We start from the raw sequence: 26,298 nt of genomic DNA, 5'->3' as shown, positions 1-26,298 counted from the left end.
CCCGAAAGGTACATCGTTTTTGGATTAGGTCCACTTGACGTATGTGTGAAACTTTCATTACTATTATTATTTGTTATTAGAACTGACGTAGCAGAGACATATTAAGCATACAACTTAATGTTTCGCACTCAAGTTTGTACACTGTTAGTGTTCAAATTGACGTATTTCGCTTAGAACCCGATTCATCGGTGCAGCGAGTCGAATGGTCTACGGACGAGCCACATGTGTAACTTTCATGTTAATTTGGATTAACATTTGTAGATCCATTTAACATTTAACATATACAATAGCACATAACAATAATACTTATATAGTAGTGGCTCATCCGTTGATCATCCGGCTATCATCCGGATCATCCGGTTCAACATTTTTTTATTTTTTTATTGATTTATTTATTATTTTAATCTGACGTTTCAGAACTAGTATTGATGCTATTCCATACTTTTTTCTTAAGTCTTTCTATATGGTTTTATTATATGTAATGTTTATGAATGTGTGTTGTGAAAAGCCATTCCAAAACCGCTCCAAGTTAAAATTCGTTTGAAGCGATCGGAAACAGGAAGAAACAAATTAACAAATATTACTATTAAGCTCAGAAGTTATGAATTCTAACCAGTCCAAAGCCGCCACACAGCATCCTACATCCTTAATGGTCTTACTAGATTGCCTTTATTTGAAGCAAAAGATTACAAGATCCCATTTCCATTTTCATGCCGGCGTCCCAGCCTTTGTAGATGTTAAGCCTTTCTATAACCTTTCGCAGGCTACATCTAGGCAAGGTACACTAACTAAATCCACAATGCGGTCGGATGGCGTCCATTTCGGTCCCGATTACTCGGGTCACGGAAATCCTAATCAAGAAGATTCGCAAATGCGACGGAATGTCTGAGTGGGGCCCAGTAAAACTTTCATTTTTTTGTCTACTCACGACTGCCAGTCTAGCACTTCAAATTAACTTCCTCGGTTCGCTGACATCGTCATTGAACGCAAGGGACGCCATGATTCTTTGGGAAACGAATTGATCTAAGGTATTGGCTTTACTCATTATCTTTTAGTATGAAAAAAGTTGGTAAATGATTTTCTTCGATAGCTTATAAAGAACTCTGAGAAGTCTTTGTAGTGATTCTTTTCAATTTGAATAACCTTTTAAAGTCAACATGTCAATATTTATCTCCACTTACTCAAACATTCATTGTTCGCTATCGCCAGATCAAATACTTGTTGTCCTTAAAATATAAACCACCCGTCGTCGGCTTAAGGCAATTAACGTATCGACGGTCCAAACCAGGCACTCCTTCTGAGCGAGCATCCAAGGGTATGCTCGAACTTTCTCCTGGCAAAAAGAAGCCCTGAGAAGACGAAAATGTATGCAATGATCGTTTTCTCAATTTGTTCGGTTACCAGCTTTGCAGAACAATGATTGAGCCATTAATCATGAAGACCAATCCAAATAAATGTATAAGAAATTTAAAGGGAAACGATATTTTTTGGACGGTTTGAACTCTTGCGAAATAAAAATCAATGTTCACTCTGCGCATCCCTTCGACAATATTAACATTTTCCAAACCTTCATTCTTTTCCGCAGTAATCGAAGGCCACACGAATGCGAACAGGGTTCCATCACATAATAATACCACGTTAACCACAAAAGCAGAATAACTGAGAATGTGAATCGAAATAGAGCATCGTAGCATCAGTAACAATAATGCGGGGCTAAAATACTTGGCCACAACGTGTAGAGGTACGCAACATTCCACGCATTTTTGTCAACAAAACCCACCTTCGACAACCGACCCGCGAATTCGGTACGGCGCAGGTACTTCGTGCGTCTTATTTCGCGTCTCAAAAAAGAGGAATAGACGGAATACATGGAAATGTAAGCCTCGGAGTTTGCTGTGCGAAAAACGCGAAAATGCGCTGGAAAAGGAACGGTGAAAAGTGATGCCGCATCCAACGGCCACCAGGCGCCTCCATCAGCAGCCAAAGTACGCACTCCCTACTTGCCTCGAAGATAAACATGCCTTCGTTTATTCATCAACTGTTAACCATAAAATGTGGCCAGTGGTTTAACATCCATCGATCTGTGGAAGTGTTTGTGTGAGTGTGTCTGGGTGCGTATTTGTTAGCGTTTGAGGAGGACACTCTGAGTTGATGCTGAAAAGATTGACCTAACGGCGGTTGCCCACCAGAGCTGTGTGCGAATTCCTTCCGACATGGACAAAGCTGAACCATACGATGGCGATTTGGCGATGGTGATTTTAAACTTACCAGTAACATGAAACGTAGGAGCAGTCGCTAATGTTTGGAAACAGCATAAAGTTGGCATCGTTTGTCGACATTTTCACCGCTAATCTCTCTTTCTCTCTCGGTGACGGGCTCCTTTTGCGCTCTCTGGTGTTGCAGTGTTTGCTGGTTTTTCTTAGGCTGCTGTGTTGCTTGCTCTCCCCGAAGCTCTCATTCGAGACAATAGAACAAGGCACAAGCGAAAGCTTCTGGCTCTCGCACTAAATGGCAAACCGAGCTGCACTGCTGTCGCGCTTTGTTGATGTTACTGATAGATTTTCCTACCACCTTTACTCCCAGCAAATCTCCCCCGCACGCTGTGTGCATGTGCTCATCGTCACGCTTAAATTGCGGATGCTCTTTAGCTTTTGCGGCTTGGCTACTGCTGATCTTTTCGGGCTTTCTTAAGTAACGTTAGCCGTTTGCCGTACTCTGGTGATGCTGGCAATGCTTTAATGATGCTGCTGTCTGGTGTCGGGCGCTTTAATAGTTTGGCTCGTTACATGAATTTATGGACTGAGTACGCAAAATACACAACCTGCTCAACTAGTCACTGCGAGTAAAACAAAGTAAACACGCCAATGGTTGCTACTGACGATGTACGAGACAGCGCTTTCTGTGATTGGGCGACTGGCGGTGTGTTTTACGTGGGGAGGATGAAAAATTGCCGCTACTGGCTATCCAAACGCACAATAACTCACTGTGAATTATGCACAACACCGCAAAGACGCGTAAAACTGGTGAAAACCGTTCCGATGCTAGCCCGCGCCAAAGCAGAACGCACAAGCACCGTTTGCACTACGGACAAAGAGCAGCCAGGGAGCAGAGGCTTTCGTTTCGGTAATTGAGATGATCGGCTGAGGCGCCTCAGGCTGGAGTGGTCGAAAAAAAGGGGGATACAGAATCTGCTACCTAGCTAGCTCCACAGTACCACAGGAGGTTGGGAGTGTGGCGTCGCTGCGTGTAAGGAACACTATCGAATCCGATGGTTGCAACCCATCCTTTGGGCGCCTCTGTGATGCATAAGGATCTCTCCTAAGGACGTCTGAAGGGTGAAACAGACGTGAGGATTGGACGAGCGGTAACTGCGGCACGGATGCTGCAGTATAGTACGGGGCAGACTCGTCGGACCGGCTAGCCGTTGTTATCGTCGGGAGGCACAGAGGGTGGGTTGAAATCGGCACATCAGGGCTGGGAGAAAACGAGAACTACACTCACGGCACACGCGTGGCGCGAACGAGTATGAAACAGGCACGAATGTGTACACAAATTATCGTGCACGGAAATGACATTGGAATGTACGGATTAGATAGTTAGTTTTAAGCACATGGAAGGGAACGACACACGATCACGATCCCCGGTTAGACACAGGTTCTTTGATTTCTCCAACGGGAAGCTACTTTATCGCAAGATGTGCACGCAGAACTCTTTTCAAGAGTCCTGTTTGGAAAATCGTCTACGGCTAGCAGCTCAAAGTCTCATACAAAACAACAACAAAAGTCACTGTACCTTTTGACAAACGAAGACTGTGCGTTCCCGGGCTCTTTCGGTTTTTTTTCCACACTATGGGAAATGTGTGTAGATAGGCGGTCAAATTTGGTTCTAGGAATTATCTTCGTAAGCCAACTTGTTCCAATAGAACACCAAGCCAAGGCCAGGCCAAGTTCCACAACACAACACAAGATCCACAGGCCCAATTGGGCCTGGCCCCCCCATTGGGTTGGGTGCATGATGTCTTGGGATATGGCGGTAATTAGCGAAATAATCAACTTCTGTTTTGCGCGGCCAGCACGTCGTCGGCACCGTGGCCGATACTCGGGCGAGCATCTGCTACGCGTTTTGCTGATGTAAAGCGCTCTGCAGACAGCGAGCTGAAATTTGAGACCGACCAAATTTGAGACCGACGCCTTCACACCAATGTGCCGAATTTGGGAACGTCAAGAGAAAAGTATTTCGCCCTGTCGTTCGACGGAAAACATTGAGGCACCTTGTGTATTTTAAAACTAATCGAAGACTACTCAATTGAGGTTTTTGTATCACAAGCAATTTTAACTTAATTATTACTTGTAATTCAAACACAAATTCATCATAAAACTGTTGAAATTCTCGCATCAAAACTAAATGGATCTTGAACTTGCAAATATAAACACAAATAATCTGTCGAAAAACAAAACAGCCCGAAATATTTCGCCCCGTCCACCACACCTCCAACTATACGAACCTTGACAAATATGCGAACGCAAAGTTGTCTTTTTTCTCAATTTTGCTTCGACGGAGGAATTTCACACCGATATCGGTGTGAAGTGTCCCATTCAATCCAATACAAGGCAACGCGTTTTGACGTTCCGAAATTTGATTTCCAAAATTTACTTCGGCGGTGTGTGGAGACTTTACAGTTATGAGTTATGCACCGTGTGGATCCACAGTAACGTGTGATCCGGTCTTTTGACATTCATTCTGACAGCTCGGTATTTAATACTGTTTTGATCTAGCCGGCATTTCCGATCGTCTACAATACAAATCAGTTTTTGCACAGAGAACATTCGTAGAAAACATGAACCTAAACGATTTTCCCGCTGAAGTAAGTGATTCACAACATCAAGCAAATATAACTATCTAACAAATGTTTGTTTATGGCAGGTATGGCAGCAAATTTTCGATCATCTCGATCTGTACGAGCTGAAGTTAGCGTCACTGGTTTGCCGTCGGTGGGCGAAAGTTACTTTTTCCGGTCAAAGCATGAACCGTGTTTGGTTGGTGCAGCCTGATGGCGGATGGGAACTTGTGCTAAACACCCGCAGGAGTTATCGCAACATTTATCACAAGAATGTTTTACGTATCGAAGGTCCGTTTGAACGCTTATCATGGTTTCTGCAAACGTTGAAGTTTCCTGTTCGAAGGTTGAAAATTGATTATAGAATAACTTTCGAGGAATTACGATTGATTCTTCTGGAAGTTCCTGAGCTTCAATATTTATCCATTGAAAGTTACATTGACTTCAACTGCAAAACGAACGAACCATTACCGGTTTTAACGAAGCTAAAATGCCTCGAACTGGGCCTATTTCAAAGCAATCTATTTGATTGCTTCCGAATGAATGTCGCAAATTTGCAGAGTCTTTACATGAGCTGCGAGACAGATGGTGAACTGGAAACATGGAGACACCTGAGTGGGCAGTTAAAACTCGTGCACGTGTTTTTTTCAACCTATAGCTCCCAATTTCTCGAGCTAACGTTCCCACATCTAGAAGATTTTACCATAGAAGAAGTTGTTTATGGGACGACTGAAGAGGAAGAGATAGACTTAAGCAGAGGGAATGATTTTTTTCGAAGACACTCCTTGCTTCGAAGACTTTCTGTCCCCGTGCCTATTTCAGTAGAATGGATTCGAAGTATTACTAGCCACTGCCCTGAGCTGACGTATCTGTCCCTTGTTTTGAAGAATCCGGAAGAAGGTACTTTAGAATCGCTGGTACAACTAACTAAACTAAGAGTAAGCAAATGAAACGAAAAAAAAACAATATTTTATTCAATATGTTTTTTTTTGCAGCATCTTTCATTTCCCTATCGCTCAATGTCTAAATACAATACTCGTCTAAATACAAGACAATACACCCAACTGGATGAAAAACTGTTTCGCGGAACCTTCAAATCGCTCGAATCAGTTGAATTGCAAATGCATCCCACTCGCATTTTGCTCGAAAACCTTTTCGAAACAGCGCCGCAATTGAAATATCTGAAGATCATGCCCAGATCCCACTATAACCTTCAATTGGATATTCAGTTCATCTGCGAGAAGTTTTCATGTCTCCGACGCTTAGAACTTAACATGTATAAAAAGGTAAGTTGAATCGGCGGTTGAAGATGTTTGGTGCTACGCGCCATTTCAATCGCTTTGATTTCTTTCGCAGACAGCAGCCGACAATTCTGTTAGAATTGACAGATTGGATCATTTAGAGGAACTTAAAATACGCAACGTTGAGAGCATTAGCTTCATTCATCGCAATAACGTTCGGTGCTTGACACTAAGTGGTCCCAAGGTAAGCATCAGGGACACTAACTAAGGCTTATAATCGTGATGTTCAATTAACACAACTTTTTCATCGCCAACCGCTACATCGTCGACGCTTGAAGATGAATTACAAGGATCTTGACCAGATACCGGAAAAGTTTCCTTTGCTAAAGAGATTGATCCTCGATAGTTTCGGGGTGTCTCTGGCTAATGTCAAAAGGCTACATAAATTGATGCCTTCATGTAGAATCGACTTCGGTTCGCACCGTTTCTATCCACAAGTCCTCCCATAAGTGCGTCGTTCGGTTCATATAAAAGCCCGTAACTCGCAAAGCACACAAAACCTCGTACTGTAGAGGCGACACTTCCAATAAATGTACTTGTATCGTTACCATTGTGTTACTTATTTCCTGCGAACCGTAATACGAATCGTTGAGACAAACCTTCTATCACACATCCAAAGCATCCTTTCTTTCGTTGCAAACAAACACCATGTACGGGTTCCATACCATACACTGCGGCCTATTATTATTCCTTCCGTCGTCGGAAATCGGTTTTATTTCCATTCGTCTCATCTTGTGTGGCTGAGGTGCGAGGCGCAGAACGCGTGCGTCACGTGTTCGATCTCCATCAGATCGGCGCAGATCTCCTCGATGCGCGTGCCAATCTTTTTCGCCACCTCCTGCTTCTCGTTCGCGGGCAGCTCGAGAAAAGACCAGACCAGGTCGCCGTCAACCACGCAGTGCGCGCGACTGCTTGAGCACAGGGACACGCGCAAATCAATCGGCTCACTCGAGGACACACAGCTCGTCAAAGATCATGCCGTTGTGCTCACCATTTCTTGTAGAGCGCTTAACAATTAGTAACAGACCGACAAATGTAACAACGGCATCGCCGATTGGCACTCCATGTTGCTGTTCGAAATAAATTGACCCAAAAAAAAGCGACAATTATTGACAGTGAACATTTGTTTTTATTCTACTGTAGAAAACTATGGTTAAATCGCAATCGGAATCGAGACCCAGCGACCACTTTAGAACATTAACCGTAACGGGTGTGAAATGATCGATTCAATTCAAACGTCGAAAACGTTAGTATCTTTTGACACTCATTCTGACAACATTCTATTTAGTTTATAGTTTCGATATAGTTTCGATAATCCTTACCAGCATCCGAAGGGCTGCCATCTGTGGTGCTCCAACATGGAAAGTGCCAAAAGTGATCGAGTTTTGGACTGATCCTTATCAACTGCGTGCACCTTCGTGGGTCAGGGTCATCATCAACTGCGATCGTCGTGGGTCAGGAGCAGCTTCATCGTCTCAGCTGACTCCGGTTCTATGGGCTGCCTTTGCGACTGCGTTGCCTTTCCTCGCTGGGAGAGCTTTCCTTCTTCTCGGCCGACAACTCCTGCGGCCACCGAAGCAAATACCAGTAAGCGAACAACGCTGTTGGGTGGCAAACTAAGGGTAAGATAAGATCACAATGTTAGAATGATGAGACAACCACATTACTAACCATACACGTGGAAGATTTTGCGTAGCGTTCTTGGATCACCTAGCAGTTGCTGCGCACATCGTTCCCATTCAATTCCAAATCATCCAGCACTTTGTCAATGTCTACTAGGTCCGTTGTTTCGAATACCGACACAACACGCACAAGCCGTGGTGTGATCACTGGCAGATTTGTTCCAATTTACACGAAGGGTGTTTCCTGTTTCGCTTGTTTCCTGCGCGAACTGTCCTAAGTTAAAACGAATTCAGTCCGGTTATTCTTCGATATTGCAGGGAATCATACGGGACACGTTATAAACCGACACAACCTGTAGTCTGTACTGTACTTTTACAAATTACACTGAACATTATCTAGACTAAACAGCAAGTGACCAACAAACTAAGTAAAACGAACTAAACTGACCCGCAGTATCGCCGTCGAAATCGGCGATCGGCGATTCGAAAGCTAGTGGCTCCTTGGGATTGCCCTCCAGTTAGACGTTGATGCGTTGTTCGAAATCATTTTTTAAAGTTCACAAACTTTTGTCACATACTGTACTGAATTTTTCAATGTGAAAAGTGCCATCTATCGAAAAAATAGTGAAATCATTTACACTCTGGATTTGAACCACTACAACACGGCGAATTGTGGCGCCATCTAGTGGCTAAAGCTTGAGCCGTACGAAATATTTCGTACATTGTTGTGACCGCTTTTGGAATCTATTTGTTAAAATGTTTTAAAAAAATTTAACTGAACTGATTAGTTTGTTTCTGCTTATCAAGCGGCATTGAATGAATGATCTAAACCAATAACCATAAACCAAACGGCGGCAAACTCCGATACTTAGGAGCGTTAGGTACAATTTTGGGAACTTTCCATCGCCAGGCCATTTTGGCTTCGATCCTCCTCAGCTCGGAAGTGCCAAGCCAAGCCAAGCGGAAGCCAAGCAGATCCAGGCGTGGTGCAAAAACCGGTCTCGGCACGTAACCGTAACGTTTCAATTGGATCTACGGGTTTGGGATAATGTACAAGTTGGGTTATCTCAAATCTTTTAGATTTTTTTACGTTTGTAACGGGTAGAGACAAACGAGTAAATCAAATGAACGAGCAAAGGTGTCGGTGGCAAAGGTCAGTATACTTGTCGGTGAAAAACAAAACCCCAAAACCAAACGTGACAAAATGGTAATTTATTCCATACATCGAAAGCGAACCACGGAATAGTTTATTGACATGTAATATTCAAACTTTCATTGTTCGGATTGAGTAATTATGCTTTTGCGTACATTGATTTATATGTTGCCTTAATTGTGTGCTCTTTGATGACGCAAAAGCCGTGCTTGTATGTTGTCTTGTTAACCTCCGGTTTTTGTTCCTTTCTCTCCAGCAAACATATCTCACTATTCTGAAGTAGGGCAAATTCACTTCGATTAAATTGTGACTCTTGTGGCATTTTATTATCACACACATACACACAGCAAAGCCTTTACATGGCCGTTCTGGATAATTATTGGAGATTGCAGTTTAGAAAGCTAACCACCTGCTGGGCACGTATTTACAATTGGAACACGAACAGAGTGCGGGACACAGAATATTCCTCGGGCTAGGTTGAGTTAGTGAACAGAAAACAATCGCTGGCCGTGAACCGGGCAGCGCGAGGCAAAAGCAAACCTCTCCCAGAAACGATCGCCGCTGTTGGTGACGGACGATGTAGTCCTAGCTGGCCGGAAGCTGGCCGCTTAGCATGGCGCTAGCAGCATTAAGTGCGGCGGCCGCATAATGGTCGGTGGGTAGCTCATTTTCCGAGCCCGGCAAGCATGTAGACGGGATCGTGATAGTTGGTTCCACGGTAGAGCTCCGGAACGGTGGACACCAGCGCCCGGATCCGATGCGATGGTCGGTAGTTCCGGATTGCGTGCAGGAAAGCGGCACTGCCCGCCGGCTTTGGATAGTCCTCGACAAACTCTGGAATAGAAGAAACCTTCAGCCCACGGTAACTAAGCCTTTTGCAGTGCAAGGACGACGACGATAGGCCGCGGCCGGTCAGTGCGGTGCCAGTGTACCTTTACGAAGATGGCTGATCATGTTCTGTCCCTCCAGAAGCTTCACCTGCTCGTGGTTGAGGTTTTTCGATTCCAACGATTCCAGGTTCTGTTTGAGGTTCTGAAAGAAATCTCCCAAGTTCGTCAGCGCTCCTGAAAGTATGCAGTTTAAAACCGTGTCCACAAAGACGTCAATAACAGCAGAGCGGTAGTTTCATGGCGTAAATGAATTTATAACGTTTAACCACAACCACACAACGGCCAGCACAAGCACGCGCTTCGTGATCATGTGCCAAGACGAGAATGCACGAACTAACTGAGGATGAGGAATATAATTCATCACTCACGAATGACAGTGACATTGGCCAGGATTTGTGAAATATCCTCTCGAGCAAGATGTGGCGTCACTTCAGGTATACTCGGCGTCGGCGGGCGAAGCATGAATTAAATCATCGTTATCGGATGTAAATAAATTAGCCAATGCTACCAGCTCCAGCAACTCATGATGGGTCGCTCACGGTTCGCCGCGCTGGCAGAAACGTCGCCGCCACCAGAAGGGCCACCTTCGGCCACAAACAGTAGTTTGCGAAAACTACGGCCGCCCACCGTTCAGGGCGATGACAATGATAAATTTTGCAGTGCCTTTACACGACTTTTAGTGACTAGATGGGTACCGGGAAAGGATTGCCGCCGTCGTCGGGCGACTGTGGGCAATTAAAAGTGACTATTTATCGCCATGTTGCGCACCGACCATCATGCGACCGTTCGTATTCCTCCCATCCTGCAAAGCCGTCGAGTCTACGATATTGCGCCCACCGAACGGTGATCAATCAATCCATTTTTGCTGCCCATCAATTGGTGATGTAAATTTCCTAGTTACGACATAATAACACGCACACGTTTGGTTTAGCGTAATTAAAAAGCAACATTCCCGTGAAAATGAACGTTATTCTCTGTCAATTATCACGGCTTTGAAGAACCACAAATATCTCGCGCGTGTAATGCAACGCCAGAGTTTGCTTAAAAACAATTCTACTGATTATCTGATGTTAGCTCTTTCGCAGGGATTTGATTTGCGTTTGTGTGATAATAATACTGTAATATTACTATCGCACCAACTAATTTCTTCTGCTTTTAATTTGTGCATGATATTATGAACAAACTTTTGCATTCTTGGGTAGTTCTTGTCATTCTTGAATTTTATGTCAAAAACACAAAAGTATTGTTTTATTAACGACATTGGAATCGCTTAAAATGTATAGTACTCGAAATGTTTCTCAAAATTTAAAATAAGTGCAGTAAATCGATAAGTAGCAAAACTCAACCAGGTTATGTTTAAATCTACCAACTCCTTTGCATCCAATACTTGAAGAACATAACAGTTTGCACCAAGCCGTTGCTGCAGATAAATATTTTGATGGTTTCATGGAAAACGTTACTGTAATACTTATCGCAGAAATGGCACATTTTTATAGTCCGCCTTAAAAAGCATATGCTAATTATGACACCAAACAGTATAAAACGCATAAGCTTGACAGACTAGTATTACTTAAAACTATAATCGAAACCTTTAAAAAACTTCTAAAAACGGCCAGGGTATAAGGCACATCGAATAACTGCAACATCAAAGAACAGAAGCAATATTTTAACTTAAAATCAGCAGCAGTTTAGGTGCCCTTAGTAGCGGCTTTGAGCCAGGTGCCGACGAATGTTACGAACGCCACATTCTATACTGAACCTCATAACATAATCGTACCGTAAAACTCACCAACACTGATAGACGGCATGAAGCTGGTGTCCTCGCTGCTCCCACCGCCGTTTCCGGTCACCGTAGGCAGAATGTGGGAACGACGGGCGACGGTTGAACGCAGGGCCGCAGCTCGCTTTTGGCCAACCGGAACTGCGTTGTCCGCCAGCACAGTTTCACGATCCTTTGCCAACGGCTCGTGCACAGATCCCTGAAATCCGGGTCCTATCTCGACCAGCTTTCCGTGGAGCAAGAAATTGGCGGCAGTGGGGCCGTTACCTATCAAGGGTTCGTCCATCAAATTGTGAGAGTCGCGCTCCACAGCACCAAAGGGCATCGATGGTTCACCTGCTGGCTTCTGTCGAAGCTCGAAGGGACGAAGCACCTGTAGAACCGTTGCCAGCGACCTTTGTAGCTCCGCTATGTCAAACGCCGATGGCGCGATCGACAAGCTTGGGTTGTTTTCCCAGTTGTGCATAGGCAAATGCTTCAATTTACTGAAAACGTCCGCTTCCATTTCCATTCCTTCCTTCCTGCCATAATCTCGGCTTTGCCCACGGTCGGTGTAACTGGGGACGACTTTTGTGTCAACGAAATCCAATGATCTCACACCATCAACTGTGGCACGTCCTTCGTCTTCTGGACTGTTGTTTATGCTGCCGAAAACTGACGCATCTGCAAGGGTCAAATCTTTGCCCGATTGAGAGGATGTTATTAGAGGTCATATCCGTCCCGCAATAAACACGGATTTAATTTCGCGAAAGCCATAGTGAAGAATCAACATTTGAAAGGGAAGAATTCAACCATCGCATACAGAAGAATTAGAATCGAGACAGGACTTTTAACGTTTTTAATTGTTGTTAACTGTCTGAAAATACGCATTCGACTGACGATACGACTCTATCGCGGAAAATGAGACGGAGTTTATCCAATGTGGCATATGCATTATCTATGTTAAGTGCAATTAAAATAAGGTGACGAATTGAGTGTTTCGGTTTTCTTAGGAATTATTTAGGAAGGTTTACATCGATTGAATGGTGAATCATTTGCAAAATTGTCGCGGTCGTTTCAGCATCAACAGCACCAAACAAAACGAACCATTAATCATTGATAAGCGTTTTCTCACGAAAAGATACTTGGGTCATTCGAGCCTCGTATAGAACATAAATTTTCGGACTCATTTCAAGTCCCTATTTACGCCAGTTGAATATTCAATTATCGTCGTCACTCAAACTTCGAATATCGATTGTAGGTAAGCGAAGGCGACCTTAAATTATAATGTAGTAAGACTTTCTACAGTCACGCTAAAGTTACATACATAAGTTCAAAATTAGTGATCTATGAGCAATGAAAAAACAATTCATATAGTAAGGATCCCAAATAGACACAGCACACACCCTTATACCATTGCCAAAATACTTGCGCAAGCAATTTTGTGGAAACAGTCCCTATAAACTGCCGCGGATAATTATCAAAGCAATTGAGTAACAATAATAACGAGTAACACACAATAACCGTTCAGTTAACTCCAACATTTGCAAGATGAATAAAAGATACATTAAACTTTACGTTTAGTGCTGTACAAATAAAACCGATTGGGCAGCATGATAAGACCGTTTTCGTAGGTGGGATCCCGGTCCCGATAAAGGGACGAAGTAATGATCTCCTTATGCAGTACTGGTAAGCAATAATTACCTGTCGTAAATATCAATATCACAATGCAAAGAAACCACATCCCTTCGGCGGCGAATCGTTTGTCAAGCTTCTGACAATACATTTGGTCTGAGAAACACTTTATACACTTTTTACTTTCATCCAAACTAAAATTCACTTTATCCACAAGTTTACAAACATGAACATGTTTTAGGGTTTTTAGATGCTTCACAAGAAACGACAAAAACACGGATGGAACTGCACTGCTACAGACTACTACAGGAGCTAAGGAGACGCTGCTTCACTAAACCAAAGTACGGATCTTTTGTGGACTAATTCTGCCTCACCGACTTTGTCTGGTAGTAGCAGAGAGCAGAGCTTCAGGAAGGAGCCTGTTTGGCTGATAGTTGCAACCTGTTGCTTCCGGTGTAACGCACTGAACGCATGCCAGACTATTGCGTCTACTTTTATACACCCATCTTTGATCTCATCACACTCGTTGCCGCCCTCGCCGCCACCGCCGACATTTGTAAGGGAGCGCTGTGGTAGTGAGCTGGGACCGTGAATGGATGCCAAGTAGTTTACTGAACATGCGTGTTCCGTCGAATCGTGTCTAGTGAATGAAAAGCAACCAGAACTCAGGACTCCTCCACCTGTCGGAGTTAATTGAAACAGCTAACTTGCAACGCATAAAATAAAACTTTTCTTGCCCGTTTGTCCCTAAATCTGCCAAATGTGACCATCAGCTACGCTTCGGCCGCTTAGGAGTAGAGGGTTTGCATGGATCGTACACAAATGTCTCACACCAATTCGTATCGAGTTCGTCCCGTAAAGCATCGCCAACGTGGCGGAGATGCGCCATGATGTGCGACTTTTGTTTGTGAAAAATTAATGCACTGTGAACGGCTTGCCAGGCGGCCACCTAGTTGGGTTTCTCCCCCATTCGAGGGCCAAAGTCGGTGCCTTCTAAAAGTTGTTGGGCGCACCGCAGCTTTTTGTGTATCATTCAATCTTCATTCATTTCGTTTCTGTGTATCGCGTTCCTACGTGAATAATCCCACACGATGTGTTGCTGCGTTTAAGATTCCTGTCGGAAACACATTAACTGGGACCATCAAACCCTTAAATCCTCCATTGGAGATTTCATTCTTGACTAACATTTTACACGATACGCTTTTAAAACTGGAGAAATTTCATGCCTCTAGTAGGAAACTTGGGTATTTCAAAGTTGACAAATCAATAACTACAAATTATTATTACAACCGTTACAACTTTTTGAAAAGCCAAACAATGTAAACATAAAAGATTTCTAATCCTTGCTTGCTTGTTTTAATATGATAGAGACTTATTGTTAGTTGTACACTACTTACTTACAACTCTCATGTTAGTTATCGAAACAAGTGTTGTCGTGAATGAACAACGTAAAATAGAACTTGGTGGAAAGGGTGCCTAGAATTTGGCATTTTATCGAAATTTTGTCGAAACCAAAACCATTTTTGTTTTTCTTTCAATGGACGGGTACGCCGTATGCTGTTCTCACAACAGACGAGTTGTTTTTGGGTGATTTATTACTATCTGAATCAGCGATACATTTTGCATGTTGTTGATCTTATTAAACTATCACTGTTTAGTGTCAATGCATGTGCAGTGCAAGTGCACATTTAATAGTTTTGATCGAGTATCGTGCGCCTTCAGCTAAATTTACAATTTTTTGTATTTTATTTGCACAACTATAAATGCGTGTTTATGTTAATGCATCACATTTTGAAACATCTTATTGTATACTTGGTTTTTTTTATCTGTTTTGTGGATACCGTGAGGCAATATTCCTCATTCATTTTTTACACACATATATTATATACAATGATCCATGTTATCGGGCTAAGGAAAATGAATGTCAAGATTGAGAGTTCCATGCAAGTTTAATGGTCACAATATTTGCTACAGTAATGCTACAAGGAGATACCGGAACTTGTATTTGGAAACTACTTAACTGTACTCAAAATCTTTACTAGTGCTTACAAGTCTTTGCTTACAAAACATATTTTGACCACTCCCTATCGATTTTATAATATCATTGGCAAGGAATCTCGACATAGTTCGAATGCATGGTAGAGGTTAAGCAGCCGCTTGCAGCTTTGCAGCAAGATACTTTCACTCGGTTTACATTTATTTTTTGTGCATGCTGAGCGGTGTGGGAGAGTGTTCAATTTGTTTGTTTAATATTGATTAGTAAAAGTTTATATTACATTGAAACGAGCTAAATAAAATTAATCCATTACATAAAAGTTATCGGTTTTTATTGATGCTAAGAATTGTGTCCAAGTCTATGAGCTTTACGTGAAGCATATTTGCTACGACGTCTTTCAATACGCTTCTAACCGCACTTTGCAGCACTGTAGTCCATATTGTATTTAATCCATCCAACGAAAGGATCCTGCCTATGCATTGGGGAAATGTGTGACTGGATATGAAATGTGTATTGTTAATCTTATTTGTATTGCGCAATATACTAAGAAATTGAATGCTAGCCTTACATAATAAAAATATTACAATTCTCACAAAATATGTGTTACTACAAATGAGGCGCTGTTTTCACTAATCGAACCGTTTCTTTAACAAACTTTTGGAGCGGGAAGGAAGGGTTATTACGAGTTGGCGATAATAGCATAAACACGAAGAATTGCACGACACTTAAAAATAATCCACATTGTTTCCTCCTGTACTGTTTGTGTGTTCGTAGTGGAATTTTGACTTTTATGTACACCGTACAAGTACGCCCAATACGAAGAGCCTTTTGCCTTTTGTTCGACCGGTTCGCGTAACAGCATGTAAAATCGTTGATATAAAATGTGCAATATGCATGGTGGTGTGATAAGAATTGGGTGTAATAATCGGAATCTTATAAGGATCGCCGACAGTCAATCATCAGGAATGAAGTTTATCAGCTTAATCTGGGTTCATCCGGCATAAAGTCGAAATTTAATTGCCCATCTTGGTCATTCTATGCAAACGTCTAATCGATAAATCATTACAACAAAATTACACTATATCAAAGCTAACCGCGTAGCCAGATGCTGAATAAATTAGGTTATTGCCAATTCGATCGTCGCGAGGCGTACGGAGGGCACGAGCCTTCAACCACCAACGTTGAGTGATTTAAAAAGAGGAAAAACTGTTTATCTTACAAAATAGTTACACACTGTAAAGCGATTTAGTTAATGACTGTACATTCACGTACGTTTAGAGGATTACTACTCTTTCAACGACGAATCGGGCATCATTGCGTCGTCAGGCACCAAACTGAGTAATTCTTCGTCGGAGAGTTTTGCTAAACGGCTTTCGTTCATATCACTTGCAACAACCAACGGAACGGTTCCCGTACTCTCCCGTATCATCGTCACGCTAGACGGCACTGTATCACCTAGTTCTGTAGCACATTGTGTGGGGTTTTCAGTTGTTGCTGCAGCCATCATATCGAACGCTGTTACACTCGCCGTCGGTGCCACAATGGTTGGCACTAACGATGCCGGTATGATACGCTCATCGATATCGCCCAGACTGTTAACGGAGGTGTAGGCCGATTTGTAGTTCGAATAGAGCGACGGTGCGCTCGGGTTGTACTCTTCGTCGTCGTCGTTCGCAAGACAAGACAAATTTACCCTTTCCGATGTTGCATGCGGCGGCTCGGTCATCGTCAACCCACCGCTAGAAGATGGAATTTCCTCGTCCGCAACCGCTCCGCTACCGCTGCCGACTTTAATGCTGGCCAGGATCTGCGAAAGGTTTGCCGGTATCGGAAGACCGTTGATCAGCGACGGTGGAAGCGTTTCCTTCTCTTGTAGTTCCGTCATTGTCATCAGCCCTTCAATTTCATTTTGCTCCATGGCAATCTTCCGATCTAGTTCATACACTTCGCGCTGTATTAGCTCCATGGTGCTGGTTTTACCCTGTTTCGAGTTGTCTACGATGGCAGTGACATCGGCAAAGTTACTGTCATCACTTGCCCCGCCAGGCGAGTATGGTTCGTCACCGTCCTCATCGATCAGCATCGGCTCTGCTGAGGTCATACGACTCGCAGCACTACCTAAGCTACTGTTACTATTGCCTTCCGACAAATGTGATGATATAGAGACTGTGAAAATGTAAAATATAAATCGGTTGTAAAAACACATGACGAATAAGAGACCAAAGTAATATAAACGATCGCGAATTACCTTTTCCTGCAATTGGAGCTTTAATAATTTCCATATCGACGTCCATACCACATTGCTTTTCAGCTGCGATTGTCGTTGGGAATGATGTTTTCTTGCCATCACCAGCAACGTGCGTAGCAAAGGCCGATCCTCGTCCAGAAGAACTCGAAGCATCCATCTCTGGCACTTCATCCGAAGTATCGCTGCGCTTACTCTCCTTACTTGTTGAAGCACTGGTGACCAGCGCCGGGCTTGGTTTGGTTGCATATTTCGTAATGACCTGCTGCATCAACGATACTGTGTCCGAGGCTGATGGCTCGCCAGATGAGGGCTTTCCAGCTGCGCTATTTCCGATAGAGTGTTTCGACTGACGACGAGCCATCTATTAAAATAAACAATTCAACCATTAGTATCCCAATGATAGTTTTGCAAGAAAAGCACGGCACGGCACGGCTGTCACGCCGGTCTCCAACCCAATTGAATTGGTTGCTGAGGGCCAGCCAGCTGCGTGACGAAGACAAGCGTTACCGACTACTCTATCAACGGGAAAAGATCGACCCACCGTTCTAACCACCACTTGGCCGACAAAATTTTTGGAACTGTACACTTACCTTCACTTGTGTTGCTGGAACCGAACCAACGGCAGACCGTTTGCCACCTTTAATCTTTACCAAAACCCCCAACAGCAGATTTGGTTTACGGTCACCTTCGATGATGCCGACACCTCGCAGCGGTTTCAAGATCAACGGAATCGTTTGTTCAGCGGGCAGTGGAAAGATGTAAAAGTCCTTTATCAAAGTGGAGGGTGCTTTCACCACACTGTAACGTTTGCGTGTGTGTAGGTGGTTGTAGAGTGTGTAGTACGCGGTGGTTTCCAGTGAGTGGAACCTCACCAAACACACTTCCTTGTTCGGGCTCTTCCGGATCTGTGCGATGTAATCCCACACGATTTCCGGCTTAATCGTGCCACATATATCGAGATCGACGCTGAAGTCCTTCGCTATATCGTGCACATCACCACTGACGGGGCGGATCGACATTTCCACGCTTGCCACATCGACCATATGCACACTTCCGGTCCAGAATGACCGTTCGGCTTCGCGCACCTTTTCGTTCGCCAGCGTGGCAGCGGCGGCCTTTGTGGGTAGCGCTCCTTCATCCGGCGATTCGCCTTCATATGGATGGTGGTGAGGTGGGGTCGGGATAGTGACCGTGCTGGTCGGTTCCTGATCCTGTTCCATTTTTGTTGACTTTGCCGCTCCACCAACCTTCACAGGTAATTGGTCTGCGTTTTCTGATGGTGGCATTTTGTTTTCTGTCAACATTTCATTGTCAGAGATCGATGGTTTCACGTTTTCCGTCATTTTGTTTTCTGAATTCGAATTCGATGGTTCATCCTTCGATTTTTTTACGTTGCCTAAAGTTTTGCTATGAGTTTCAAGCTTGCCATCTTTGCGTTCAGCATCTACCGCTGCTTTCGACGACGAATCAAAAGGTTCAGTGTCAGTTCGCCCAGGCACTGTGACTGCAGTTGATGCGCGACGCTTCTCCGAAGATCCTCCCTTCGGTTGATCTTTTTCCCGTGAGCTCTTCTCATGCTTCGACCGTTCGCGGCTACGTTCACGCCCACGATGATGACGATCCCGATCACGGCTTGTGTGACGATCGCTGCTTCGATCGCGGCTTCGTTTTCGTTTGTGCTTCGAACGGTTCCGATCTCGCGAACGATCACGATGCTCTCGCTTGTGCTCTCTACTCCGGCTGCGACTCCCGTGACTGCTACGGCGTGAATCTTTTTTGCGCGAAACGCTCGAAGAAGACGAAGACGCCACCGCACTGGTACCGGCACTGTCCGATTTAGCACCACCACTGGTCACGTTACTGCTGCTGATCAGCGGTGTCGTTGCTACTCCATACAACCCTGTATAATGCTTCCCGTAGGGTTCATAATCGTACTCCTTCGTGCGGTATGTCCCTGTGTCATTTGCACTTAACGACTCTTCCAGCTCGCTAGTGCTGCTCACAGTGGAATTGTTCAGCAATGAAACCACATCATCAACGGGAACGGAAGGATCGATTTGTACGCGACTTTCTCTTTTATCCTCGATCATCTCCTCTCCCTTATGAGTTTTCAAAACGTAATTTTTGGCACATGCCAGCGATTCTAGTTCCGTTTTTTTAATCATTTCCAGCTGGTGTTTAGTTTCATTCTCGCGCCACTGAGCCAACTCTTGACTAGCCAGTTCATCGGCTGTCATACGTACCTATAAGTAAATGAAAGTTTGACAATTAGTATTCAATACATCCGAAGTTGCCGGTCCAGTAGTAGTACCCTACCAATTGTTTCGGTTCAATGGATTTTTCGGAAATCTTCTGAAAAAGTGACAAATTCTTCCGATCTTTGATATTGAACACCAACGACCGGTATTTGGCTCGATACTTCATGCCCGTATCCTTCTTGAAAAGAATGAATAGTTCCTTCTCCGTTTCGCTCACAAATTGATCAATCTCTTCCTCCTGCAAACGAGGGATCGGGCTGTCCTCTGCCAACTCTGCCGTGCGTTGCATCAGATGCTCCTGTGGAAAAAGAAATCGATTTTTATTTTCCAATGACCCACTCGATTCGATTAGCGTGGCCTTGTCAATTCGTAGTGATCACGCACCTTTAGCGTCTTTTTAACGGTTACACGAATATTTTCGCCGCCGGAGTTGGCGGTAACGGTTTTCCCACCCGAAATCTGATGCTTCGGTCCATGCTCTGGTCCAGCAGACGGTACAGATGCCGGAATTCTCTTTTGTTTGTTGGAACCCACGGAAGAGCTCACCGGGGTCGCTGCTGATGAATTCGCTGTCGTCACCATGGTAGAAGCGTTTGCTTTCGGTTGAACAGAGTAACCAGCTGCAGCTGCAGTTGTTGCACCGATACCGGTTCGTTGCGCGGATCCAGGAGTGGTCAGCACATTGCTCTGTTTCGCGCCACTGCTTGTGGAAACTGATTTCGGAGGCAATGATAGTTTGCTGGCTGGAGTACCCGGTGCTGGGCGTGATCCGCTCGGACTGGAAACTTTAGACGAGGTCGTGGCTGAACTTACGAGGATCATCTTTTTCTGGTCGTTCATCTTCATTTGAGTTTGCGCTTTTGGCACGTTGCTGCCTACAGTGGCGATCGGCGAACTACTTTTACTTGCAGACGCTTCCTTGGCAAGCGCCAAGCGACGAGATTCGGCCTTTGCCAGGATAATGTTTGCTTGAGCCGAACCAGGTGGGACAACCTCGAACGTTGGGTGATCCTGTAGCCATTTCTTTATATTTTCCTCAGTAGGAGCATTCTTTCCCGTCATGCAGCGACCAGTCTTTCGTTCCATGACGATAATCTAAGGAAAATAGGTTAAATAGCATAAGATATCAAAGTTTAACGTAGTCGTGAAGCTTACGAAGAAATTGTATGTCTACCATTTTTCTTACCGTATCATTCGCACTGCCGGGAGAAGACTCAGTGAGCGAAGTGGACAAAACAGACGAAGGGACGGACGTGGTTCGTTCCTTTGCTTTGTTGTCACTCTTTACTGTCGGGATGGAACCCGCATGCTTTCGAATGCAGTCATCGCTGCAGTATATCGAACTGGGTTTTGCTGGGTTGCCACAGACGATACAGCCGTTAGGCGCTGTTTCCTCTTGTGGGTTTGCCGATTCCGGTTTGCTAGAAATAGGCGCAACTTCCGACGTGCCACCAGCACGCGAGACTAAAAAGTCTGTCATTTTTGGTTGCTAAAAACAGATAACATTCGGGCAACAAAAGACAAAAATATTCACTATTTTCAAACCAAATAACATTGACCCCAAAATTGCATGCATACCTGACGATCTTGTTTTTTCTTGATGCAATTCGGACAGGTCCACTCGATACCGTCGTGCTCCATCTGTTGGCCCATCGCTTTCGTTATGTTCACGCATTTTCCATGGAACCAATCTTCACACAAGTCGCAGCATATCATGAAGCGATTATTGTGCGGCTGGCGACATATACACCAAAGACTGGCCATCGCAAGCGGCGCAAAAAAGGACAACGATTAACGAACAAGAACTGTGATAAAAGCATATTTCGGCTTACCGATCAGGATCATCTTCCGAGTTCCAGCTTTCATCAGAATCAAGATCATCGTCCTGAGGAGCATCTGCCGCAGCTGCTGCTGCTGCACTCGATGGCGCCGGGGTACGTTTCGTTCGCACTCGGTTATCACCTTCCGACTTGCTGTTACGCTTTACCTTCAGCGTTTCGTCCATTACCAGTTCTCCGATACTACTTTCGTCCTGTAACTCTGCACCGGAAGTTGCCGGAGTGCTCGGACGCGAAGAAAGTGGAGTTGCTACTCCGAATGGTTTCAGTGGCCGAGAACTCTTTACGCCTGGCGATGATAACGCATCGGAAGAATTTATGTATGACTCCGGGTTGTCTGGAGTAGTCGTTGACGGGTGCAGTTTGGTTCCAAAACTGCCTTGGGCTCTTCGCTTTGAAGAACGAGTTGCAGGTGCCTCGATCGGTGGTAGAGTGATGACACGACCATCACTACGCCGAATTTGAATTGCCTCCTTACGTGGGGCCAGCTGTTCCTTGACCGTGAGCGTCGGGAGAGCCTCCATCGGGTGGCTTACCGTCGGTTCGACCGGAACATTCAATTGCAGTGGCACGCTAAGCTCCATCGTACTAAAATTCGGAGTCGGCTCAAGAGTTTGCTCAGGAACGAGATTTGCCAGAGCTGCCGTGTCTACCAACGGTAATGTCCCGTGAAGCAAGGCATCGTTGCCCATCACGCCAAGTACTTGTTTATCGAGAATTTCCTGCAATTCTTTGTTCTTCGCCAGCTCGGCCACGTGTTCCATCAGATCTTCGGGTAACGCATCTTCACCACTGTTGAGAGCTTCCAAAATGCTGGTGTCGGTAGCCAAAAGGCCAACCACCGGTTCGACCAGCGCTTTCACTTCAATCGGTGGTGGTGGTGCTGCTAGAAGCTGAGGGCTGATAAGAGCATTGCTGTCCACCGCAGATACCACACCGGCGGCACTGGTTTCTAACATCTTTACTATGTTCGGTATCTCGACGGGCTGCGTCGTTGAACACCCAGAAACTGTTGCCGCCTCGATCGGTTGACGAAGATCTTCTTGCACGATCGCATTGATAAGATCCAATCCTTGCTCCGTCAGTCCCGAAGAATGTGAAATTGTTTTACACGTATTAGAACTCAGGGGAGCGGTCTTGTGTTGCTCGGTACTGAATAGCTTCGGGCCCACAGACATTACCAGGGGTTCGATGGACGTTTTAAAGGGCGGAGAAGATATCAAACTGTTGTTAGTTGCCGTCGCGGGTGGCGTTAATGTTGGGCCTTTGCTTGTGTTGACTTTTTTGATAATATCCGGAGTGGAGAAGAGGGCCGATATGTCACTAAACATGGCCGCATCGAAGGCATTCGATTTCGGTTTCTTTTCTTTCTTCGGTGTAGCAACCACCGGCGGAACAACAGTGACCGCTGGTGCTTGTTTCGGTTGGCTGGTCGAAGCGGTTTCCGGTTTGATCTGCATTTTCACCGTAGACGTTGTCGAAGCGGACGAGAGCACCTTGCTGTTCAGTATCGTTGGAGTGGCCACCGATCCGGTCGCGGATGTCATGGTGTGCGTCTTTTGTGTTGGTTTCTTGCCCGTGAAAGGTTTCAACACTTGCTGACCTCCGGCTCTGTTAACAATCTGCTGTTGATGTTGTGTAGAGAGTTTGACGCTTCCCATTTGATTACGCACAACTTTGATTGTGTTGCTTTTCGCTCCTTCCTTCAATCTGTCCCCTGCTAGGTCTTTGGGTTCAACCTTCCTAGGAGTTGTCGTCGAGCTGCGCAGTAATGTCTTCGTCGGAAGTTTGCCTTTCCGCAACGGCTTTCGTTTTTTGATAGGTGACCTTCTACCGACACTAAAATCTAAGTCCATCTCATCATCGTCCTCTTCGGAGAACGACGATTCTTCCTCCTCGTAGTCCGAATAAGGCTCATCGTCCTCGTCCTCATCGGCATCTTCGTCGTCGTCGTCGTCGTCGTCGACGTTGTCGTCTTCGTTGCTCCCCTGCTGGCTGGGTTTTGTAACTTTGTTCGATTTCTTCTGATCCTGACCAATGCTGGGAAGTGCTACTGCAGTAGATTTGCGACGATTTAGTGGCGGGCCTTTAGTAGCGTTAGGTGGTGTTGTATTCTTGCTTGCGCTTCTTACACCGACCGATTTGCGACGATCGATTATTTTTGCGGCAGCGGACGTTCTACTAGTACTGCCGGTTAAAGCAGCCCCTCCCGTAGAGGTGCCCGAAGGTTCTTCCGACGAATCGACATCTACAACGGGTGCTTTCGGCGGTAGCTTTTGTGTCGGCGAAGTCAGCGGAGTGTAGCAGTGATCATTGGAAACTGTATGGCGAATATACTCGATATCAATCGCTTCCTTTCGTAACGGGTGCTGATACCCGGCCAGACTGAGCACCTGAGCGGCAAAGCTCTGAGCTTCTGCTGGCGGATAGAAACCCTCCACCATGAGGCTTACGTGCCGTGGCTCATCGTCATCTTCCATCATCACCGCAGTAGACCCTTTCTTGGACACAGTTCGAGTTCGTCGCGTAGACACAAAACTGCCGACTATACTTGACGTGCCGGAGCTTGCGCCAGCCATCGAGTTGCTGTCTTCATTCGAGTCCTCATTCGAACTACTGCCACTTGCCGCGTCAGCATCAAGCTGCGATTTTTCGTCCTTAAGCCGTCTCTGTTCTTCCTCGATTTCTTCTTCGATGCTCGGCGTGGGAGACGATATACGCACCAAACTGACCGACGTGCTAGTGGTTTCATTTGCTAAAACGAAGGGAAATTTATAAAACTGAAAACCATCAAGCCTCGGGGTACTTCGAATCGTCCGAGATGGATCGTGGATGTTGAACACGAAACCAAACAAACGCCCAATCCTTACCACCTACCGAGTAGACTTTGTAACGTGTTCTGATCAACAGACACCGTACCATTCTTGTTGAGCAGAATGACCAAGTTGGAGTCGATTTTGAGGTCCTCGTGAACCGCTTCTTTGAAATCTGTCGCTCCGCTTGTGTCCCCCGACACAGTGGCACTATCGTCAAACCCATCCCGGCTCGAGGAAGAATACACTTTAAACACTGAACTTGACATTGTGCCTGATTTTTGGGCCGCAAAAGAGTTTCCTTATTATTTCAGCCGACGCTTGTGAATTTGCATGATTGTTTGATGTTTATTTTCATTCGGTAAGTGCGCGTTGCCAAGCTGCATATGGCATATTGGAATCACGGAGAAAAACAGACACAATATCAAGCGCGTCAATAATGCACAAAAGTTTGCTTTTCCGTAGCACGCGAACACACCCGGTTATCGAATTGGCACGCACTGGTTTGAGGGTGTTTTAACGGCACAAACCTGGAGGACAATTGGAGTTAAATATCCATTATAATTTCATGCTTAAACACTTCGCCAGTTCTTCACGAAACCCAAGCCGAACATCGGAAATGGAACACAACACAACCAAAATGCGCCGCTCGAAGGATATGTTTTTCTCGCTCGCACATTACCGCACAAAAAGGGTAAGCCACCAGGAACGACGAGAGGAAAAGGAATTGCGCCCACCAATTACGCCTGTTTCAACTACTGATGATAAAATACAGCATCCGTAAGATCGCTTTGCCGTTAATTGAACAGGGCTGGAAGTGATTTAACGAGAAATCATTTCCATTCAGCCCAACCAGGAAACTAAAGCACAACACTGTTTGTGCCACTGATTGGTGAATAGGAATGAAAATTCCACTTTCCGCGTATGGGAACGCGGCTTCGTTTGTTCCACTTTCCGCGTTCTTACAGTACGAACTCCGTTTAGCGACCACGAATGCGACCACTTGCTGTAAATTGAACAATAAAAGTATTTTATATTCGATTTCTCCATGCAAACAGTTAGTCTGATGATCCATCAGTCGTCTCGATTCATTAATTTATTAGTTTTGCTTAACAATAGCTAGTTATGCAGTCTATAGTTTTGAACTATTGGTCATAAACAGACGACGCTAAGCATCATTACTGGAAACTGGAAACTTTATTGAAACTATTCGCATGTTTTCTTCTACCTAAAAAATACCTGAACCAATGATATCGAAAGAAAAATTGTCTGGATTCTAAAGATATTGTAATGAGCACAATTATGGTATCTCACAGGACGTATCGTAACACGAAAATGTTCAAACCCTTTTTCCGTATATCTATTGTTTACGGTCTGCTACACTATTTTGACAGCATTACAATGTTGGGCCAAAAAATGCCGACGAGGAAATTGAACTTTCTGTTTGGCTGCTGCAAAGCTTATAAACACAGGTTCTGAACCAGCTTAAGTAAGTATACCCTTGCTAACAATACCAAAGGTAGATTTTAGTTTAACTTTCGCCTTTTTGTAGGTTTGCTGCTGCATTGCAAAATGGATACGCATGTACAAAGCAGAACGGCGTCAAAGATGTTGATCAACATAAGCATTCTATCAATTGCGCTAAACGTATCGTACTTTGCGTTTCTTCTGTACAGCAAGAAATTGTACGATGTCGGAAAGTGTTGCTCTTCGATGGTATTGTTGGTTCTTCCGATTTCGGAATTACTTAAGCATTTCTACATCAAATATGCCTTCCGATTGGACAGTAGTGCGAAAAATGATCACAACATCACTTCCGGAAGACTGTTTTCGAGCAAGAGCAAAGCCGTTCGTATTCAATGGAAACAATTGTTTCACTCAACACTGCTTATTGCCTTGGCTGTGTTGTTCTTCGGATTCGTTTGTCTGGTTCTTGGAGCACCGCTTA

At 44.7% G+C, this 26,298-nt stretch overlaps 4 protein-coding genes across 4 annotated transcripts in view; 1 reads left to right on the top strand and 3 right to left on the bottom strand.

Annotated features, from left to right (window-relative positions):
- The window catches only part of LOC128267986 (protein N-terminal glutamine amidohydrolase), a 19,185-nt gene extending 16,846 nt beyond the window's left edge, over positions 1-2,339 (bottom strand). Inside the window, exon 1 of the mRNA XM_053004968.1 lies at positions 2,269-2,339. Within this exon, the coding sequence (XP_052860928.1) occupies positions 2,269-2,339 (71 nt within the window). The remainder of the gene's footprint in view (positions 1-2,268) is intronic.
- Positions 2,340-4,937: 2,598 nt separating this feature from the next.
- LOC128268054 (uncharacterized) lies at positions 4,938-6,651 on the top strand. Its single transcript, XM_053005056.1, has 4 exons — positions 4,938-5,775; positions 5,833-6,123; positions 6,194-6,322; positions 6,417-6,651. Exons 1-4 carry the CDS (start codon positions 5,023-5,025, stop codon positions 6,585-6,587), a joined length of 1,344 nt encoding a protein of 447 aa, XP_052861016.1. The 5' UTR covers positions 4,938-5,022; the 3' UTR covers positions 6,588-6,651.
- Positions 6,652-8,990: 2,339 nt separating this feature from the next.
- On the bottom strand, positions 8,991-13,440 carry LOC128267882 (uncharacterized). Its single transcript, XM_053004831.1, has 5 exons — positions 13,267-13,440; positions 11,920-12,261; positions 11,593-11,850; positions 9,846-9,977; positions 8,991-9,747 (listed from the first exon to the last, which is right to left on the bottom strand). Exons 1-5 carry the CDS (start codon positions 13,346-13,348, stop codon positions 9,578-9,580), a joined length of 984 nt encoding a protein of 327 aa, XP_052860791.1. The 5' UTR covers positions 13,349-13,440; the 3' UTR covers positions 8,991-9,577.
- Positions 13,441-14,788: 1,348 nt separating this feature from the next.
- LOC128278950 (uncharacterized) lies at positions 14,789-24,619 on the bottom strand. Its single transcript, XM_053017672.1, has 9 exons — positions 24,415-24,619; positions 21,532-24,292; positions 21,278-21,455; positions 20,886-21,188; positions 20,084-20,794; positions 19,758-19,997; positions 18,032-19,684; positions 17,433-17,802; positions 14,789-17,365 (listed from the first exon to the last, which is right to left on the bottom strand). Exons 1-9 carry the CDS (start codon positions 24,617-24,619, stop codon positions 16,479-16,481), a joined length of 7,308 nt encoding a protein of 2,435 aa, XP_052873632.1. The 3' UTR covers positions 14,789-16,478.
- Positions 24,620-26,298: the final 1,679 nt, after the last annotated feature.

The sequence above is a fragment of the Anopheles cruzii genome, chromosome 2 (genome assembly GCF_943734635.1).
Source record: "Anopheles cruzii chromosome 2, idAnoCruzAS_RS32_06, whole genome shotgun sequence".
NCBI lineage: Eukaryota > Metazoa > Arthropoda > Insecta > Diptera > Culicidae > Anopheles > Anopheles cruzii.
This window is presented reverse-complemented; position numbering and strand designations above follow the sequence as displayed.

What these genes read in the sequence shown, in the direction of transcription:
- LOC128268054 (XM_053005056.1), top strand. Translation starts at nt 5,023, where the DNA reads ATGAACCGTGTTTGGTTGGTGCAGCCTGATGGCGGATGGGAACTTGTG. An exon ending in TACAACTAACTAAACTAAGA is followed by an intron (nt 5,776 to 5,832) that starts GTAAGCAAATGA and finishes TTTTTTTTGCAG; the next exon opens with CATCTTTCATTTCCCTATCG. An exon ending in TGACACTAAGTGGTCCCAAG is followed by an intron (nt 6,323 to 6,416) that starts GTAAGCATCAGG and finishes CGACGCTTGAAG; the next exon opens with ATGAATTACAAGGATCTTGA.
- LOC128267882 (XM_053004831.1), bottom strand. Translation starts at nt 13,348, where the DNA reads ATGTATTGTCAGAAGCTTGACAAACGATTCGCCGCCGAAGGGATGTGG. An exon ending in GATATTGATATTTACGACAG is followed by an intron (nt 12,262 to 13,266) that starts GTAATTATTGCT and finishes AATCGGGCAAAG; the next exon opens with ATTTGACCCTTGCAGATGCG. An exon ending in GATCAGCCATCTTCGTAAAG is followed by an intron (nt 9,748 to 9,845) that starts GTACACTGGCAC and finishes CTTCTATTCCAG; the next exon opens with AGTTTGTCGAGGACTATCCA.
- LOC128278950 (XM_053017672.1), bottom strand. Translation starts at nt 24,619, where the DNA reads ATGTCAAGTTCAGTGTTTAAAGTGTATTCTTCCTCGAGCCGGGATGGG. An exon ending in CCGTTAAAAAGACGCTAAAG is followed by an intron (nt 19,998 to 20,083) that starts GTGCGTGATCAC and finishes CTTTTTCCACAG; the next exon opens with GAGCATCTGATGCAACGCAC. An exon ending in TTCCAGCAACACAAGTGAAG is followed by an intron (nt 17,803 to 18,031) that starts GTAAGTGTACAG and finishes TTATTTTAATAG; the next exon opens with ATGGCTCGTCGTCAGTCGAA.